This window comes from Pinus tabuliformis, chromosome 9 (assembly GCF_031772625.1).
Source record: "Pinus tabuliformis cultivar Carrire ecotype Pingquan chromosome 9, CPIR1, whole genome shotgun sequence".
NCBI lineage: Eukaryota > Viridiplantae > Streptophyta > Pinopsida > Pinales > Pinaceae > Pinus > Pinus tabuliformis.
In genome coordinates, this window is record NC_142307.1 from 1729637570 (window position 1) to 1729657888 (window position 20319).

General features: G+C 38.0%; 1 protein-coding gene across 2 annotated transcripts in view; it reads right to left on the reverse strand.

Moving 5' to 3' along the window:
* Nucleotides 1-286: 286 nt before the first annotated feature.
* Nucleotides 287-20319, reverse strand: part of LOC149155625 (uncharacterized) — a 98232-nt gene continuing 78199 nt past the window's right edge. For both annotated transcript variants that reach the window (XM_089445834.1, XM_089445835.1), the window contains 5 exons: nucleotides 1636-1786; nucleotides 1430-1539; nucleotides 1221-1318; nucleotides 1040-1109; nucleotides 287-774 (listed from right to left, as the gene is read on the reverse strand). In XM_089445834.1, coding sequence (XP_089301960.1) covers nucleotides 682-774; nucleotides 1040-1109; nucleotides 1221-1318; nucleotides 1430-1539; nucleotides 1636-1786 — 522 coding nt within the window. In that variant the 3' untranslated portion in view covers nucleotides 287-681. The remainder of the gene's footprint in view (nucleotides 775-1039; nucleotides 1110-1220; nucleotides 1319-1429; nucleotides 1540-1635; nucleotides 1787-20319) is intronic.

Here is a 20319-nt window from a genome sequence, read left to right on the forward strand (position 1 = left end):
TGTCTAACAGTACCTTCGCTGAAAAGACAATGCCAAAAGACCGATGATAACATATTGCCATAACTATCCCTCTGAAAGAAAATGGGAAGGAACAATAATCTAATTGCAATGTCCATTGCCTCGCACCACTTTTAAAAGCAGCATCCTGAACTTTAATAGAAGTGAAAAGAAAAAAGGTCAGACAAATTGCAACCACCAGCGACTCTAACTAAACATTGTAGAAAAGGATACACCGTTAACACACAAAACTTCCACAAAAAATTTGAAGCCTAGAATGAAATAAAAGAAAAGACAAATGAAACACATCAACAAATTGAATAATAAAGGCCACATATGATCCACATTTGAAGGCATCATTCTATTTTGAGTTGGCATCAATTAGGTCTTACAGAAATTCTTAAGATAACATCCCAATAAACTTAGCTGGGATTACATGCTGAATCACAAACAGCTTAACACAAATATCCGACTTACTCATTAACTAAATGCCATGGAGAAAATAAAACCATATCAGCATTAACCTCAGCTATGAACATGTAAAATAATTGTTTTGACGTAAGAAATCTCAATTTCTGCACAACCTTCCTGGTCATGTGTGTTAACTCATCTTTCACTGGACCCTAGAAAACCCCAAAAGAAGTTTCGTTCAGCCAAAATTCCAGCAAAATACAAAATAAATGCTTACTGGACTGCCAACACTTGTAATGCCTCAGGTGCCTGGTCAACAGCAGCATTTGCCTTCTGGATATTTCTTATAATATTTGCAATATTTTCCTGTGGGATCAAGTAGTTACAGTAAGGAATCAAAACAAAGCACACTACCCATGTTCAGAACAGTACGTAAGAGACTTCCAAAGAATAATGAATGCTCTTGATCAAAATGTTTATCTGAATAAATAAATATTAAAGACTCTTCTTCTATCCGAGCTATATTTCTTCCCATACTCTTTCACAAAGAAAAAACGTTATAAACTATGAATTAGACAAGATAGATGACATTGTCTGCTATGAAGACAATATCCTCAAAGTTCATTATCACCTTCCAAACAGACAGTCTTGAGTGTAGCTCTTTCCATTGAGGTGGTCCAAATACTCGTTCAGTAGACCGGCTGTGAATTATAAAAAACAAGAATCTGATAAATTAATGGAAGTGCCATGCAAAATCACAGCTGGACTATCTCACACCTGATAAATGCAACATAATTATGCAACAGACATACTTTACAACTGCTACTTGACGCATCTGATCCATCTTACAATCTACAAGTTTTGCACTGATTGCCCGAACTATCCAAAATTCCACATCATCATCTGTAACCTGTGCACATCAGAAAAATTGAAAACAGATGTGGTTGAAGCATAGTTAACAAGAGTTTACAGAGTATGGCACCATAATGCAATTATGAATTAAAAATTAATTGCACATTACCCGCAATGTATCCCTCACAGACACATAAGAAATTTCTCCAGATCCTTTTGAAGCAAGGTCAGCAAGAGACATTAACCGCATTTTCATTATGCAATCTTCATGGACTAGACCTACAATGAAAGAGTACAATGTGTGAGTTTTAAAGCAACCAGTAACTACATGGAACAATACAGTATCTATTAACTCCAAGGTAGAGTGAGAGATACCATAGCTTTTCAGTAATGCAGAATTTGCAGCTTGAAATTCCAAATAAGAATCTAGTCGCTGAGTGAGGAAAATCTGTAACAAGCGGTATACCAATGCATACTTTCCATCTTTCTCCAGTTGTGCCACAGCAGGCATATCCAGTAAGTCGCACTAAGAAGTGAGTAAAATTGATTTATTAGTTAAATATCTGCATAACTAGAACCTTGGGAGTCATGACACAAGCAAACGGTAATCAAAATTATTGAAAAGTTGAACCCAAAAATGAATAGATACAAAAAACAAGTGTAAGAAAATTTAAGAATAAGAGACCCAACCATATAAGCACGTCAATATTCAAGAAACACTGATCTGAAGCTGCAGATGTAACACTTGAGAACGGAAATGTATTCTAAGGAATAAAGAATGACAGAACTAGGACATACAGATACATTCATAGGTACCAGACTTGTTCTCACTGAAGCAGATGTCTAGAAATACTCCACAAAAGCAAAATAAAGCAAACAAAAAATGCCATTTTTAATGCTTGACAATGAGCCTTGAATAATGTGCTTCAAATGTTGATTGAAAAATGAAATCTTCCACTGAAATTCCAATACATTACACTGCAGACTCTCATCTTGTGCAAAAACACCTTTTTAATGCATGAAAAGTACTTTAGTACGAAGGTTGACCACCCAATACTAAGTCAATGCGAGTATGGTATGGAGCCACGAACTCAACCAAATGCCATATATAGCATACCTGTGTGTATGGTAACTACGTATATATGTCCTTCACAAAACTCAGCATTGACATTTTTCTGTTTACAAACCTTTTAGCTTTTTGTAGATAACTCCTAGATTATGATTCAGCCAAACTAATTAAAATATAGCTTTATATTTATCTTAAAGATATAACTCCTAAATTATGATTTGGCAAAACTATTTAAAATATAACTTTATATTTATCATAAAGATTAACTGACCATGTTCTATTACAATGACATGCAGGTACCAGTGGCACCATTCAAAACACAGTTTTTAGAGTATAAGAACCATAAATCTTACAAGCTATGCTCTCACCAAGTTTTGGAGATGGGGGGACAAGATTCAGTGATGGGGGAAAGGGGTTCCGTGATCACTGGAGTGACCACCCAAAACTTGGAACAGCAACAGAAGAATTATAAAAAGATCTAAAATGTTATATATATATATATATATAGAAGAATTATAAAAGACCTAAAATGTTATATATAGAGAGAGAGAGAGATCTAAAATGCAATGTTGCGAACATCGGCATTGGGATAAAATCGGCAAGGGTCCGGAAAACCAAAAAATTGTAAAAATCGGGAAAATATCGGTAAAAAATCGGCAAACATCGGCAAAATTAAGATACAATAAAAATATCTTTAAAAATCGCAAACATCGGCTAGGCCAAAAAATCGTGATTTTGAGATAAAATCGGGATGTTATAGAGATGTTTGCAACACTGCTAAAATGTTTATATATATATAATACTAAATAAATTGGGGCATATATGAAGGAGAAACAGCAGGCTTTAGATGGAGCCAACTCATATGACTGGCCAATGTAAAGGAAAATTTTAAAAATGCTAGAGAAAAGGAATATCCTGTACAAAATAGGTCAAACAAACTATGCTGGAAGCAAAAAGGCAAGGGTAAGAATTCAGTAAGAGAAGACCACAGGAAAGGTTTAATGGAGGAGCACAACCTCCCCAAAGATGCATCACACAACAGAATCTGGACACTTTCATGTTGGCAAGAGGTGGAAGCTTTTGTTTAGTTAGCAGCAGGAAAGAAAATTTGATCCCAAATAGCCTTGCAGAAAAGAGGGCAGCAATGGACTGTCGACATGCAGAGGGTGCCTAGAGCAAGCGGAAGGCTCCAATAACATCCTCCTGCACTGCAATCCAGTAAGAAGTGTTGATTTTCTTGGACAAATCTGATCTTCTAATCAGATAATTACTTTCCAATGATTTCTTAATCAAGTCATCTTATGTCACATATATCATTAAGCAATTATACATAAAAATTCTCAACAGTAATGCAATAATGACGGTAGGATCATAGAGAGACAGCCAAGCACGAAAGAGACAAAAAAAAATTCCCTGGGAAACCCAAACTCGAGAGAAAACCCAGCAATCTTTTCTAGGAGAAATTGTTTAATTCAGCAAAAGGTACAATCTGATATTCTTAAGTAAAATTTGGTCAACCCAGACCAAGATTACAGCTAATCAACTTTTGGTCAAACCTGGTCAAACAGGCAGAAACTCGGCCTTCTGCAACAGCTGGTCAACTTGGTAAAACTGCCCTCAAATAGCTCAGTCAACTATCCAGAAAATCAGTTAACTCTGCCCAGGAAAAATTCGGTCAACTGCTGGTTAACACAGACCGTATGCTGTTCAAAATGCGGATCTCCTCTCTCCTTCACATGTGTGGATCAAAACAGAAGAAATGATTGTGTTTAATGAATGAGAAGTGGAGTCACACTTGTATTTATATTAGATCAAGTGGGGTGACTTTTGACCAAAAGTCGCACCCCTTCACTTGTGGGGCCGACCTGACATTTTGGGGCCTACATGTGCTCCAAAATTTATAATTCAAATTTAATTTTCATTTTTCTTTGAAGGGCCGACTTGTAGTTTGGGAATACCAACCGCAACTACCCAAAAATCAACACTCCCTCTTAGTTAGGGAGGTATTCACCTTGACTTCTTAGATGTCTTCTTTGCTAAAATATTTCTCCATCCCAAGAAAAGATTGAATGAGCCTGCTATATTAATCAGTGTGGAAAAAGTCGCGATAAAATTCGTAAAGTCCAATTTTTTGAGCTAGCCAATTTTATCGGCCGATTTTTTGGCAACTTTGGAAAACAAAAAAAAAACAGTTATCAGAAAAGATGGAATAAAATCGGGAGTTTTTCCAAAAAATCGTGAGTGAGGTAGTTTCTTTAACGACTTTTTAATTTATTTTTTTTTAAAATAGGGATTTTTTCCAAAATACTATTATTTTTTTTTTTTAATTTTGCAGACTTTTTGCTGACTTTTTCAAAAACCTCTGGACTTTAACAACTTTTTCAGTTTCTAGACCCTTGCCAACTTAATCCCGACTTGGACATTTTCCATATTGATGTTAATGCATCCATCCACTTCATGTTCTATCCTAGAACCATGTGGAAAACATCTTGCATCGGCATCATGTAAAGGATTTCGTTACCCACTAGCCAAATAACTTTTGAGGATATGGTCAGGTACCCCCTAACGGAAGTAAACACAAGACTAGTCCTGGGTCACCAACTATCAAAGTCATCACTTGGACCTAGGTCAGTATCACTGATCAATGGTCAACTCATGGCCAATTTACCATTCCCTCATGTCGTCGCATGATACTTGAATGGTAAAACACTTGCCCAATGCTATGGGGCACTCAATCTACCCACTAGCTAAGTAACTCTTGGAAATATGGTCAAAACCTTCTAACCGAGGGTGCACTTTGGGCCTTGATGCTCTCTGGCCAATCTCCCTAGCCACATTACACGGCTCCTAGTCAATACCCTTGACCTAGAGAGAATATCTACTCTTGATGCTACAAGATCAACACTCCCTCTAACTAAGGGAAGCATTCTCAACCACTCCAAGCTTGTCCCTAAAGTAAACAAACTTCATCCCAGGACAGAGGATTTGTGAGAATGCCAGCAACCTGCTCGTCCATATAAATATATTGTAGCCTCATTGCTCCCTTCTAAACCATGTAGTGGTACTTGATCTCAATGTGCTTTGACCTGTCGTCACGGTCATCTCCAGAAGCTAATCAAACAATCCTATGAGTAGCTTTTGAAGCCACACTACTTCACAACTTGCCCAACTAGCTGCAATATACTCAACCTCTATAGTGTTGAGTGCGACTGTGCTTGTTAATTGAAGTTAGAGATGGAAGGGTTCTGCTAAATTTAGTAGTGCACCATATTTGGCAGAAGAACATGCATGTGAAGCTAAGGCGCAATCTTACTTTCTCTTAGTGTTGACTTGGGAAAAATCTCTAATTTTCCTATACTCAAAAATAGTAAATCGAACTAAGCATGCATGAAGATTTTATCTCAGTTTGACTCAATTCAATGAGGCAGTTTCACTGAAGTTCAAAAGGCCAATTCACTTGAGTTCTATATGTCAGTTAGACTTGAGTTCAGCGAGGTAGTTCGACTTGGGCTCAAGGAGCCAGTTCACTTGAGTTGAAGAGCAGGTCGTCCTATAAAGAGAAGAGCGCAGACTTGGTGAAACATATCATTATGCACTTGCGAGAATTTGTGTTTTGCGTTCAAGATAATCCAGATCAGTACGAGAGGTCAGGAAGAGTGCATCACTTAAGGAGGCCAAAGATACTTTGCGCAAGGAGGCAATTCAACCTGTACAGTTGGTACAAGTGCGCAAGAGAGAGGTCAAATTGGTCTAGGGTGTGCGGGATATTGTGTTGAGGAACAAAGAGTAAGAAGAGCATTTTTCCCAAGTGATTTGTAATTAATTACTAAAAATTTTATGAGAAGATCAATAAAAACACAAAATAGCAAGTTTTCCCCAGTTGGGGTTTCTTGGATATTTCTGGTGTTTTGTTAATTGTGTGCTTGTGTCTTCATAAATTTATTTTCCACTGCAATTTCATTAGAATACTCAATATATTTGATTAGTGAATTTCGCAGTTCAAGCTTTAGTTCTTGCATCTCATTTCAAATTAGTTGTTGGGTATTAGAAAACTAACATGTTATCAAAGCTATGAACTGATTGAAGACCAGAAAGCAGTATATTTTTTCCTCGGAAGCGAGTGACAATTATAGTGCAGGGTGTGCAGTTTCCACAAGAGCGCAATCTTTTCCCATGAAATCAAGTGCGCAGGTGTTTTCTCTAGCAAGCTTGCGCAAGGGTGTTTTCTGAGCAGTTCAAGTTAGAGCATGACATATTTGGGGCTGAGATTTGAGAACCGCATTGATGGGGCCTCGATTTATGTTCTTGGAAGGAGAGGATTGGTATAGTTTTGGAGGAGCAGGGACTTTGGGAATTTGTGGAGAGTCCACTAGCTGCTCCAGCAAATCCTCAACAACTAGCCTAGCATAACAAGAAGGACGCAAAAGCCAGAAGAATAATCCTTGAAGGATCAAGGATCACATCATACCTCACCTTTATGGAAAGAAGACAGCTTAGGACACGTAGACAGCTATCTTAGAGTTGTACCAGAGTACAAGTGAGGCCAGGAAGCTAGTACTCGAGATAAGCTCAAAAATATCAAGATTAGTTTGAATCCATGATTTCTTACTTGACCAAATTCACCCAAGTGACAGATAAGTTAGTCAAGGTTGGAAAGAGTGTTGGACAGAGACCTTGTCAGTTTTGCATTATTAGGCTTTCCCAAGTCATGGAAAAAATTCATTGATGCAGTGAGTGGTAGAGAAAATCTTCAAAATTGGGAGCGACTATGCAGTGATTGCATGCAAGTGGAGATCCGAAAGCAAGCAAAATCTGGGACTCATACAAAGACTAAGTAAGAAGAAAACTTTGCCCTAGCTAGCAAAGGGGGCAAAGCCAAGGGCAAGAAAAGGCTAGGAGGGGCAGAGTCTAGTTCAGGAGGCAAGAAGAAGAAAGATCTCAGTAAAGTGAAGTGCTTCTCTTGTCATCAATTTGGGCACTACCCCACCAAGTGTCCAAATAGGAAGGAGGAGTCCAAGAAGGATCATGCACCAACATCAGCAGAGGTGGAAGAGTTCACTTCTCAATTTGAGGAGTTCTCTCATAGCTTGCATGGCAAGCTCAGTGGCCAGCAGCATGTGGTATATTGATAGTGGAGCATGTTTATTTGTGTAGCTTGGGAGGTACTCCAAGCCCTAGGGTTCAGGGTTTGGAGGGCAAAGCACCACAAGGACAACTTGTGGGCTTGGAACCCAAGTGTGAGGTTTTGCAACCTCGTGATTTGGGCCAAAACCGTGATGGAGGTACGACATGTGATGGATAAGGATGATAGTGTTCGGCGATACAAGTCCAACGCATCGAGAATCGTCTGAATCCGAGTTGTCGTTAGAGAGAAATGAATTTTTGAAGTTGACAAGGTAATTATTGGTTACTAGGTCATGTAGGTTTGGTGTAAAATAACTCTAATAGATGTGTCTCTTCAAGATTCGTTGAAGCCCTTGTATGTGTCTAGATACAAGGTGTATTGGAGTCATTTTCATCATCCAAGTGTGGGCAATATACCTCTGAAATAGAAGGAGCCTTAGCCGCAGCAAGGGAGCCAAGAAGGGACAGCGTGGAGGAGCCAAGGACAGCGTAAGGGTTTTTGTTTGTTGTAGGTGACAACGTGGAGGTCTAAGGGTTGTCTAGGAGGCAGTAAAGGGTTGTTCCTCAACTTCCAAGTACGTGTTAAGGGTTGTTTGCTGGGCAGATAAGTCTGCATGTTTGGAGGAGAAAACAGTTGTTTTGAGGGCTGTTGGTGAAGGTTTGGAGGGAGGCCGAAGGCTACAGCAATTGTTGTGCTAGGCCGCAGGCCATAGCCAACAGTTGGGCCATCCTTTGGTGCTGCATTTGGGTGAAACAAAGCACAAAGAGTCAACGTAGGAGTGGAGGGTCTCTCCCTTGGAGGACCGCAGTCTTTAGAGGTCTATCTTGCTGAGTTGCGTGGAGGAGTAAGGTTGTAGGTGATTCCCTAACCAGTGGTGCAGCAGTGCAGCAATGCAGCGTGGTGAAACAATAGCGTTTTGTGAGGTGTATTGGGTCGAGGTGTGACCGGATTGGATCAGTTTGTTGAGCAGCCTATTAATGCCATGTGTATGACCTTCCAAGGTGGTGAATTGTCATACTAGGAGAAGATTCAGTAGTGATTGGATTTGGTGCCATAGCTCTGTTGGAGGGCAATGTGTTGGCTACCCAAAGTAGCCCTAGAGCAACAGCCAAGAAGGACGTTGTTGGTGCGTGATTGGGTGAAGGATTGCAGCCTTATGAGTAGCTCTTTGATGGACAAAAGAGGCTACTAGAAGGCAGATTGGAACTCAAGAATTGGCCAGCCTAGAGAGCAATTTGATCAGCCCATGTAAACTCTATAGATGGATATGCAGCAGTGTTAGGTGGCAGCCCTCCTGGAGTCTCGAAGTGTAGTGGCCTTGATGGACTAAGGCACTACTAGTGAGCAGTACGGGTGCAAAGGATCGGCAGGACAAGATACGACAGAGAAGAGATGCAGCCAAGTTTGTCATTGTATTTTGTATACCATAGACAGTTGTATTATTCAGATTTGGTTTAATATAACGAAGATTGATGATTGTACATTATTATACAATTTTGTTAAAAATTGTGTCTATTGTTCATATGTGATTTACTGCTTTATATTTCCGTTGTGCAAAGCAGTTTATGGTTGAGATTTTTGGTTTGGTAACGTCAGTGATTTTAAGACTCTAACCTAGACCGAAGGTCGTGGAAATTCAACAGAGCATCCTTTCATATAACTGAGAAAAACGATTACTTCAGCTAGTTAATAGAGAAGGATATGTGGTTTCATATAGAGATGGGAGATGATAGTAAGTACCTAGCGCAAGGTGTGGGTACTGTCAAGTTTGAGAGGGGGTCGAGAAAACCTCTCTACCTTAGAGATGTCATTTATGTCCCAAGGTTGAAGAAAAACCTTGTTTCAGTCTCAACCTTGGAGAGCAAAGGGTATGAGGTTATCTTCAGCAGAGGGAAGGCCATCATCAAGCATCTCAACTCCGGAGCAATTACGCAAATTGGAGTTAGGGTGAAGAACCTTTACAAGCTACAGATTGAGACAAAAGCAGCCTTGAGCAGCAAAGAGATCAATGCGCATAGATGTGACTTTGGGGAACTTCGGCATAGGCGTATGGGTCACTTACACCATGTCGCGCTAAAGATTTTGAGGCAGATTGCCATAGGGTTACCACAATACAGTGTAGATCATCATGACATGTCCAAGGGTTGCGCATTTGGCAAGTATGCCAAGACATCCTTTTCCAGCGAGATAGTAGGGCCAAGAGCCTCTTGGAACTAGTACATTCGGATGTATGAGTGTTGAAATGTGTAACTAGGTTCAGCCTTCATTATGTTTATTGTAATCATGATTTTATATAATGGATATTAAAGAGAAAAGAAATTTATTATTATCATTCTTGATGCATGGGTTTCATGCTCAAGATAAATTTATTTATAGGTCAAGCACCCATTGAGTGCTTCTAGGTTTGTCATAGAATTATGAAGTCAAAAGAGTCATTGGCATACATATAAGACACCTTTGGGCATGTTGTATCTTGTAAAGAAAAAATTTCATTAAGTCAAAAGTGTCATAAAGACCCTCCAAGACCTTGTCAAACAAGTCAGCCTACTAGAAGGATCAAGTCAACATCAAGGACAACCATTCGACCTCCTAAGAAGGCTATATATAAGGGAACCTCGACTTCAATTGGAAGAACAGTTCGATAAAGCAAGAAGCAGTTCAATCTCCTCAACAAAGTTGGCAAAGGACAAAAATCAAGGAAAATAAGAAGAAAAGAAAGATCGAAGTTTTTGGACCTCTTTCTCTCTCTTGTTAGGGTTTCTAAAGTAGTTGTTAGACCGAGATTGCAGAAGTTTCTGGGAAATCGAAGTTGCAAAAGAAACTGTTGGGGAAGTCAAAGTTGTAGAAGAAATTGTTGGGGAAGTTGAAGTTGTTAGAAAATCAACTATTTGAAGCAAGTCTCGCACACAGTTGTAGAAAGAAGTCCACGGGAAGGAGGCTAAGGCCTCATCAACGATACCTACCCTGGAATTCTAACGACCCAAATGCCTTCGTTCCTACAAGGAATTGCCCGTGTTGGCACTCTATAATTTTTGTGCCAATTCATGAGCGTATTGAGCTCATTTCGTGGCATTCCCAAATTTAAGGATTTCATAGCTCATACTATTTTATTAGTAGCAGGTTTTGGGTAAGGTTGCAATTGAACCAAAAGGCTTGTCATGACAATCAAGAGCATTGTCTTCGTGGTGAACAACTAGAGAATTACTTGAAAATAGAGGAGGCAAAGGTTGAAAACATATCTAAACTATTGTTGATTTTAGTACCAAAGTTATTGGAAATAGTGAAGGTGGTGAAAGACTTCCCCAAGTAGTATGTAACGAATAAAATATATATAAATAATGTAAACAATAATAATCATAAATAATGATTAGTTAAACTAGTAATTAGGCTGAAGAAGCATGTCTAAATGAGACATGACTCTTCATGAAGAGACACTTGCGTGGTATATAAGCAAGCCTCTCGTTCTCATTGTAAATCATTATCATTCTTATTCTTATTCATATATTTAATATAATATTTATATCCTCAATGGATAACTTCATATTCCAAGTCTTTTGGAGTAATTAATTTGTAGAAGGAACTTTGTTCGCTTCATTTGGTATCAGAGCAGTTCGGTCCTCTAGGTTGCTTAACCGGTGCACAGAGCTCGTTCTCCGATCCAGGTCCTTGGCTATCGAAATTCGTCAACCGTGTTGCCGTACAATTGAAGCATTTTGCTCAGAATTTGGGAGTTTCTCCTTTTCTCCGTTTTTCTAGGCCTTTGGCCATTAAAATTAAAATTAAAAGAAAATTTGCTAGTTGGAGGGTCTCCAATTCGCTAGTTGACCTTTGGCCATAAAAAAAAAATTAACCAAAAAAAATATAAGTAAATAAATTAAAAAAAGAAGAAGAAGAAAAAGAAAAAAAATAATAAAATAAAAGAACATAAAAAAATCAAATTATATTAAAAAAAAAGATTTAAAATCACCTGGTAGAAGCCCGTGGTTTTAGAAACAACCCATGGTAATTGCCCATGGTATTTTAAAAGTAAAAGAAAAACAAAAGGGATACAAAATCTCATACCAAGTGATATTTAAAACATTTTACATGGAGAAGCCCGTGGTTTTAGAAACAACCCATGGTAATTGCCCATGGTATTTTAAAAGTAAAAGAAAAAAAACAAAAGGGATACAAAACCTCTTTACGTGAAAGGTAAGTTTTACTTTTTACTTACAAAGTTTGGTGAACATCGTGACCTTGTCATATGAAAAGACATGACCTTTATATTTATTGAGTGTGGTGACATCATAAAAGTTTATATTAAGTGTGACTTTTATATTAAGTGTAGTGACATAATAAAAATTTAAAAACCATAGCGAAAAATTATTGTCGCAAATTAAGAAACTTAAGAAGGATAAGAAGTCATTAGAAAACAAGGTACAACAACTTATCGAGAAAGAAGCATCAAATGTAGGAATTCAAGTTGATGACAAAACAACAAATACCGATCGAGTGAATATGACAACTCAAGAAGACAAGTCAGTTAAAGAAACGACACACTTAGATGTTGCAGTTCAGACAATGGACATCCCAAGTGAATGTTCCATAACCAATTCAACAACATCTTCGCCAGAGAAACAAAGAACAAAAAAAAAAAATCTAAAAACTCCATATCGACATCCGAATCATGAGTAGACCAATCAACCATGCTACGTATTGGTACCATTCAGACCAGAAACAACAAATTGATGTTCCATATAATAGTGATGTAACCTCAATCCAGTCTTATGATGACAAGTCGTTACAAAATTCCAGTGATCAGAATACTATACAGAAGATTAATCTCGGATGTTCTGATCCCTTCTTAGTGCGACAATTCTGTTTGTCACTAAGAAGATCATATCAACTTGTATCGACGAGGATGACTATCCCAAGAGAGAAAGACATTCGAAGCCGAAAAAGAGATCAAGCCTTTTTCATCGACAAGCTTTGAGGACAAAGCTTTTTAAGAAAGAAGGCAATGTAATGAATAAAATATATATAAATAATGTAAAATAATGTAAACAATAATAATCATAAATAATGATTAGTTAAACTAGTAATTAGGCTGAAGAGGCATGTCTAAATGAGACATGACTCTTCATAAAGAGACACTTGCGTGGTATATAAGCAAGCCTCTCGTTCTCATTGTAATTCATCATTCTTATTCTTATTCATATATTTAATATAATATTTATATCCTCAATGGATAATTTCATATTCCAACTCTTTTGGAGTAATTAAATTGTAGAAGGAACTTTGTTCGCTTCATATTAGAAGGACTTACTTTCCTATACCTAACAAAGAAATTCCAATTCAGGAATTAATCCTCATAAAACATATCACAACTCCTGATATTGGGACAGTGCAAACACCAGGTGAATCTAAGCCTTACTTTGAGATTGTTGATGGTGAATCTGAGAAACTAGGGTATGCTTATGTTAATAAGGAGGAGGTGCATACATTCCAAAAAATTATAAGTTTCAATCGGTTGGAGTATGGAGCATGTGCTTATGGGACCAAATGGGCCAGCTAAAGCAAATGAACGTTGTGGAGTTGGGTCCAGATGTGAAACACTTATCGCTGACCTTCCTTGGGATACTGCAAAGTTCAAGGAGTTTTCATAAAGTATTTGTGTGCATTTGCTTGAGTGCATTCCTGCATTGAGAAAGCTTTAGCATAATGCATTATGATGTACTGAACATGCTGCACAAAATGATAAGGTAAGGATGGAGATGCATCCAATGCATTCTTTGGAGCTCCAATTTATTGGCATGTTGATTTGGAACAAGTTCCTCGGGGAGTGCCAACCATCATTATTGCCCATGAATTTTATGATGCTCTTCTAGTGCACCAATTCCAGAAAACTCCTCGTGGGTGGTATGAAAAGCTCATTGATATTGCAGAAGATTCCTTCGATGGACTTCGTTTTATGTTGTCTCAAGAACCAACAATTGCCAACAAGTTGTACTTAACTAAACACCTCAAGGGGCTTTCTCCATATGAAGTAGCTCACTGGAGCACAATGAAGTCTACTCAGGCTGTTGAATTGGCAAGGAATATCGCTAAGAGGATTTCATCAGATGGTGGTTGGAGGCAACACTCATGGAACATCCTTTGAATTTGCTCTTCATTCATATTTGTACATTCTTTTGCATGCATTGGCAGTTGCTCCAGCTTCCTAGGTGTTTGGGGTAGAACAAAAGATTTTGGGTGCTCATCTATTCTATGCTCAAGGTATTGCATGGGGTTTTCTAAACCTTCTTGAACCATGAGATGGATGTCACAACTGAAAACAGGGGATTTACTAGACATTTTCACCATTCTACCCAGTTAACTTCCGAGACAATTTCTGAGTAAACAGGGATGAGTTCTAAATATCTGAGAGAGGTTATGGTCAAGCACAGATTAAGGAACATTAACCTCTTTCAGTTTTCCTATAGTTGTCACAGATTGGGATAATCGAATGCATCTTTGAGCCCTAGTTTTCGGGATTCAGAATTTTCCTGTTTAACACATATTTTTCAAATGCAAATCCCGGGTAAATAGAGACGAATCTCAAAAAACTGAGAGAGGTTTTTGCTCAGAACAAGCTGATCTACAAAAACCTCCTCCAAATTTTACACAGCTGTCATGATTTAGGAGATACGAGCTCCTGAAGTGACCCCTAGTTTTCAGCAGTTTGGTCCATTTTTCATGGCAGACAGTTCCAAACTTCAATGTAACTGCTGCTATCTTTGGAAATTTGGTTAGATTCGACCTCCTGAGCCTGGGGGAGAATTCTTTCCTATATATTATTGTAATTTTAATGTGTAAAGGGTTGGATTTGGGTGAATTGTAGCACTGTTCTGAGCTCCTGGAGCTGCTGTAATCCTTTTCCTGAAATTCAATAAAATTGGGTTTTGCAAGCTTGGATTCAATCTGCAGAGATTCTTGTGATGTATTGGCTGGTGTTTGTCTTCTCTGTGTATGTATTTCTTTATTTTCCAGGTCTTTCATATCTATTTAGATGTTTAGATTGAGAAATGTGTCAGAATTCATTCTCACAATGCTCTGATTTCTGCCTTCTAACATCTGTCTGTAAAGTCTTCTGCATGGTTTCAAGGTATTCTACAGCTGAGACCTTGATGCCCCACTGAATGTTTCTCTTTCCATCCCACTACAATGAAAACCCTCTGATTTTGGCACAGTCCATATGTCTATCTTGCCTCTGTTGACGAATTCCAGAGTGGATTTCCCAGATTTGTTTTCTTTTCAGACCTCTTGACTCCATGCCCAATGGATCTCTTGGCTTGTGTTGCAAGGAACCAGATTCAATCATTTTACTTTTTAATCCCTAATCTAGCCCCTTGAGTCAAATAGAGGTCAGATCTAGTATTTGATCCAGAGAGAGCCCTCTCTTAGGTTGGAAGTAGCTAGTTACCAAACTAGAAGCTGTTTGAAATGGTTACCTCTGTCGTTCCTCTCCTCAGCCTGGAGGCAATTACAGAGAGTTAACAGCCTGCAAGAGATCTGCAAGGTCACCTGTTTTAACTGTTGTGCAAGCATCAAGCATCGCAAGTTAGATGAAGAAGGCATTCCTAACTTTCTATCAACCAAGCTTATGCTTGGAGGTAAATTTTAAATGTGCACTTCTAATCTAAAATGAAAATGCAAATGATGATGGAATTAGCTTGCTTCAATGAGATACAATTATGCTTCAATGCTTCAAAATGAACAATACAAGATTTCAAGAATGTCATTGGAAACTTTATGAAGCACTTAGAGATTAGCTCAATGAAACAATATTAGCAATGGTGTTAAAGTGGTTAGATGTGCTTATTAGAATTCCTCATACTTACAATGTAACAATTAGGAACATGAAAAGCTTCAATATATTATGAGAACAATAAGATGAGCTTGATGAGATGGGAATGATAGCAATATCCTCTTACCACTTATGTATACTTATTAGAAATTTTCCTTCACTTATTAGATTTGCAAATTTGACCCAAGGAACCATTACAATATAGCAAGAGCACAACTATAAGCAACAAGATGAGATTGCTAACAGCAACAAAGAATTCCAAATATGCAATGCAAGAATCACTTATGCAAATGATATGATTATACAAGCTCGGATGATCACAAAGATAGTGACCCAACTAGAGAAAAATATGCAAAAGGACAAGTCTATCCTCACAACAAAAGATAAATCAATGAAACCATCTATCCAATGCTTTAAGTACACAATGATTACTTAGGAAATGCACCAGACTTTAAGAGATATCACTGCCACTTCAAATCAGCCCACTGTCACAAGAGAATCAGTCCCAAAATCACAAGCAAGATATCAAACACAAATATGTTTAAGCCTCTTAAATTTGTGTGATATTTTTATGGTTCCTAGGCTTATTATGGTTAGTTTAGATGTGATTATGCCACTGTTATACTTGTCTTCAGATCTGCTTGTGCTATGACAGTCAACAAAAGGATGATGATATGAGCAAACAAACCCACCAATCCTTTGTGGTCTCACTTCAACAATTGTAATGTGAAGTTGAGTGACTCAAGAGCAATGTATAGGCTTCAAAGATGCAATGATACTTCTCCAAACACCTGCAATCACAAAGCTGGCCTCTGAAACGATGCAATCAGGCAGTGAAACCCTCACGGCTATGGCAAATAAGACCTCCTAGGCCTGTGGCTAGGCCTAGGAGGCTGATGTGTCAAGTGTAAGCCCTCCAAAATTGTGCTTCACACTCAAACAAGTGATGAAACCCTTCAAACACACCTGCAATCACAAGATGTTAGCCCTAGATAATGAGTTAAGCTTCCAAATGCAAGCAGACATGCTTAGAGAGCCTTTAGGGCTTAGCAGCTAAGTGGAAAAAGGTCTTTAGGTCTTGCAGCCAAGGCTAAAGACTAGATTGAGCCCACGAAACCCCCTCCAAGTGAATGCTAGGCCTGCAAAAAAAAATGATCAATCGAATAATTTCAAACCCTTATGGATCATAAGACAAATATTTAATGAGAAGCCACTTCAAACCCTTGCCAAATTTGTGATTAGGCCTGCAACACAAAAAGTTACTGCCAAAAAATCAAAGAAATGAAATTATTAAGTCTCCAAGGGATGCAGCTAGGGTTCCTAGGCCTCTTTAGGCCTGCATCTAGGGCTCTCTAGCCCTCTCAAGCCTGCAACTAGGCCTAATAACCTCAAAATCCCTACAACCACCTTCAACAAGCAATCATGTGAGATTTTAACCACAAAAATGTAATTTTATCCACAAATACTATCTTGCAAAACCCTTAAGTGATTAATCTTTGCCCAAATGTTGATTATGCAATGGAATTAGGCCTCTAAGGCTAATGGCCTCCACAAAAGAGTTGGAAGTTGAAGATTGGAGACCTAGGTAGTGAAGATTAAGGCCTCTAGAGGCCAGATCCACCCTTACAAACTTACAAAGTGAACGACTTCCTTCAACAAGTTGGACGGCTCCCTTGAAGTGTGATTTAGCCCTCAACCCCTAGCTGCTAGGCTAGGTGAGGGCTTACTCCTTCCATAAATTTGAATTAGCCCTTTGATCTTGTGATAATACACCTGCAAAGTCACAAAAGGCTAGCCATCCTCCACTATTAATAAATAAGATTCAAATTCGAAAATAAAAACCCCTTTAGTTATTTACACTAGAAAAATAAAACACAAGGGTTAGTGAAATAATTTACAAGATTATTCACAATATTCACAAATTTAAATTACAAGCTCTAATAAGCAGATTAGCTTTATTTGCACAATTGAATTAGAAGAAATTTGAGTGGAGAGATAATTCTTTAATTTTATGCCATGGTCAAGTTGCCGCACACAATCATTAGATAAGCCGAGGAGCCAAACAAGATGAAGTCACTTCAAAGTCTATGTACTTGGGGCTTCCAAGGGCGAATAATCTGATGATTTCTCTGCACACTTACAAGATAGATGGTTAACTCATAAGGGTTCGATTCACACAAGAAACCCAAGAGATCTAGAGATACCTGCTAGATCAACTAGACTTAGAGTGCTTGCTCTATCCCAGTAACTAATGCAAGATACCTATGCAAATAGTCAATCCAACCACTGGCTACTGAAATAACAATCTTCAAAATGAACTGATTAGAGCTTTAAAACATATTCAGCACATACCATAGATCACTGAATGAGAAATACCATGAATTGAACCCCAAAGACTTTTTATTATTGAAAAATAAAATACATCCAGCAATTTGACTCACAGCTTGCTTGAGATTTTTCGTTCAGTACATCATTTGATCATAAGATGGCTAATGAGGAGCCTTAGGCATCCTTATCTAGAAAAAAAATGAGAGTTCTAGACCCCTCCAAGTGGAAAAATGGCTAATTTGACTTGATCCTTGTCAAATAATTTTCGTCCCTTGATAACTACTGCACAGATCTTCAAAACCTTCGACCCCCTGAGAAAATCGAACTTCTAGGTACCTCTAGTCCCTTGGAGAATCTTCAGAAATAGAATCGTCATAACTTGTGCAAAACAATTAACTACTTGGCCCAAAAAATTCAATTTGCTGGGAAAATGATCTTCCTAGTCCAACGAATTTCTTGATTGGGACATTCCACCTTGGAAATGAGGCTTTGGATTTTTTACTTGAATTTTTTCCTTTTAAAAATAGCCTTAATAATTTATGGTGATTTTTCCACTTGGAGAGTAATTAATCTTTTCTCTCATTTTATTTTTTTACAATTTCTGGCTAATTTTATTTTTTATTTTTGCTAGAAAATTAAATAATAGACTCAAGAGGGGATTACAAATATTTCTCCACCCTCTAAGTGGATCTAAAAAAAAAATTGGTAATGGTGTTCTAATTATGAGGAACCATTCACCAAAAATATTCCTAGACACACTTTTTACATCAAGATTTTACAATCATCAACCCTTAGAAAGGGAATTTTACACATAGACACAGCCTTTTTGTTAAAATTGGCAACTAGAGCCAAATTCCACTTTGGACAGCTCATTTAATGGAGATGGTTATTGCATCGAATTCCTCTTTTCAAGAGGACCAAAATGGACCTAAAGATCATTAAATTTGGATAAGCAGAAATGTGTTTTTGAATGTATGTCCACACGTGCAAATTGTAAAGGTCGGCCACATCATCATGTAGGCTCATGAAGCCCAATGGAGTCACTTGAGCCTCAACGACTTGTATAAGTATGAGAAACCTCAAACCTCATTTGGCATCATCTCATCTCACACATTCTTCTCTCTCCTCATCTAATTGTTTCATACAACTTATTAGGTATCTCTTTTCCTCACACATGTGGCAGCAGAAGGACGAATTGTAGGACAAATTACAGGGCCGAAATTTTAGAGTTTGTTGCAAGTTTGACCAGCGTTGACCAGGTGTGTGTTGACCAAGTTTGACTGCGATTTTTGGGTCAAAATTTCAGTTTTGGAGTGCTAAGTCATTGTCATAGAAACTGAGGTATTCTGGGCACGATGACCAGAGCTGACTGCAGGGTTGACCGCAGACTTCAAGTGCATACTTTGATCAAGTTTGACTATTGTTTTCATCACAGTTTTGGGCTGACTTTGGCCACCTTAGAGGCTGAATTTGACTGGGTATGACCGAGTTGCATTGAGGATAGTTTGTTGTTGTTTTGTTCAACGTTGACTTTCTGGTTAGGGTTGTTGACCAATGTTATTTGCAAGCAGGAAACTTACAGATTTGACAGGGTTGCTTTGATCATCATTTAGCAAGTCAATTTTGATTTCATTGTACTCTCTCTCTCTATTGAACATTTCATATAATAATAAGAAGAATTGATCAAAGGTTTTCCCCTTGCATTTGTCAAATTTGGTGTCCTCTTGTCTGGGCTTATCTTCTGCGTTTTATTGTTCATATTCTATCTACAGCTATTGTCAATGTGATTTATGGTTAATGTGATTCTGCTTAAAAGTCATTGAAGTAATTGTGCTACGCATAGAACATACCATTGTCAACTAAAATTAACACTCTTAGACTCAACCAAATTTTGTGACACAAGACACATGATGTAGTATGATAAAAATACATAAAGTCAATAACACTAGGACTCACCCAAGACCTTATCAACGAGCCTCACTCTAGCTTTGGGGTAGGTGTGGGAGAAAAACTTTGCAAATTATTTGTGTCTAGAAACATAAATAATTAGGGATGTTAAAAAACTCCCTAGAGTGAAACCCTTTGACAAGAATCATAGGCTTACCTAGGTGTTGTTACATGGCTTCATAGTCATGACCCATACTAAAATCATTTTTACAATAAAATAGCAAAATTTGGGATTACAATGATGACAATGACACAAAAATTGTGTACTCCTTTATACTCTGCTTTTTGGCACTGTTGACATGTACATGCCCAACAGGGCCACAAGGTTCTAGTACTCCCCCTCCATTTGTCCACATGTTTGGGTCGGGCCTGGAAGATTACACCGGAGGTTGATGCAAATAAAAATTTGAAAAAAGCATATCATGGCCACATACAAAAGGAAATAATACCACAAAATGCAAAAAATAGTCAAGACAATAAAATTTAACACACAGGAAAAAGCCAAACATGAGATCTACCCCTTATCATTGTAGCCATCACTCTGGCACCTAGGGCCCCCTATGAGTGCCCCTTGCATCATTAAGGAACCCATGCATGTCCCAACCCCTGGTGGGCGATGAATTGCCCCACTTTAAGGGGGTAATCACTGTTATATCATACACAGCATGCTCTCATCCCCTGAAGCCCTGAGCAGTAACATAAAAAAAAAAAAAAAAAAAATCAATAAAGGACAAAAGGCAAATGAAGAAGGGTGGAAAAACAAAG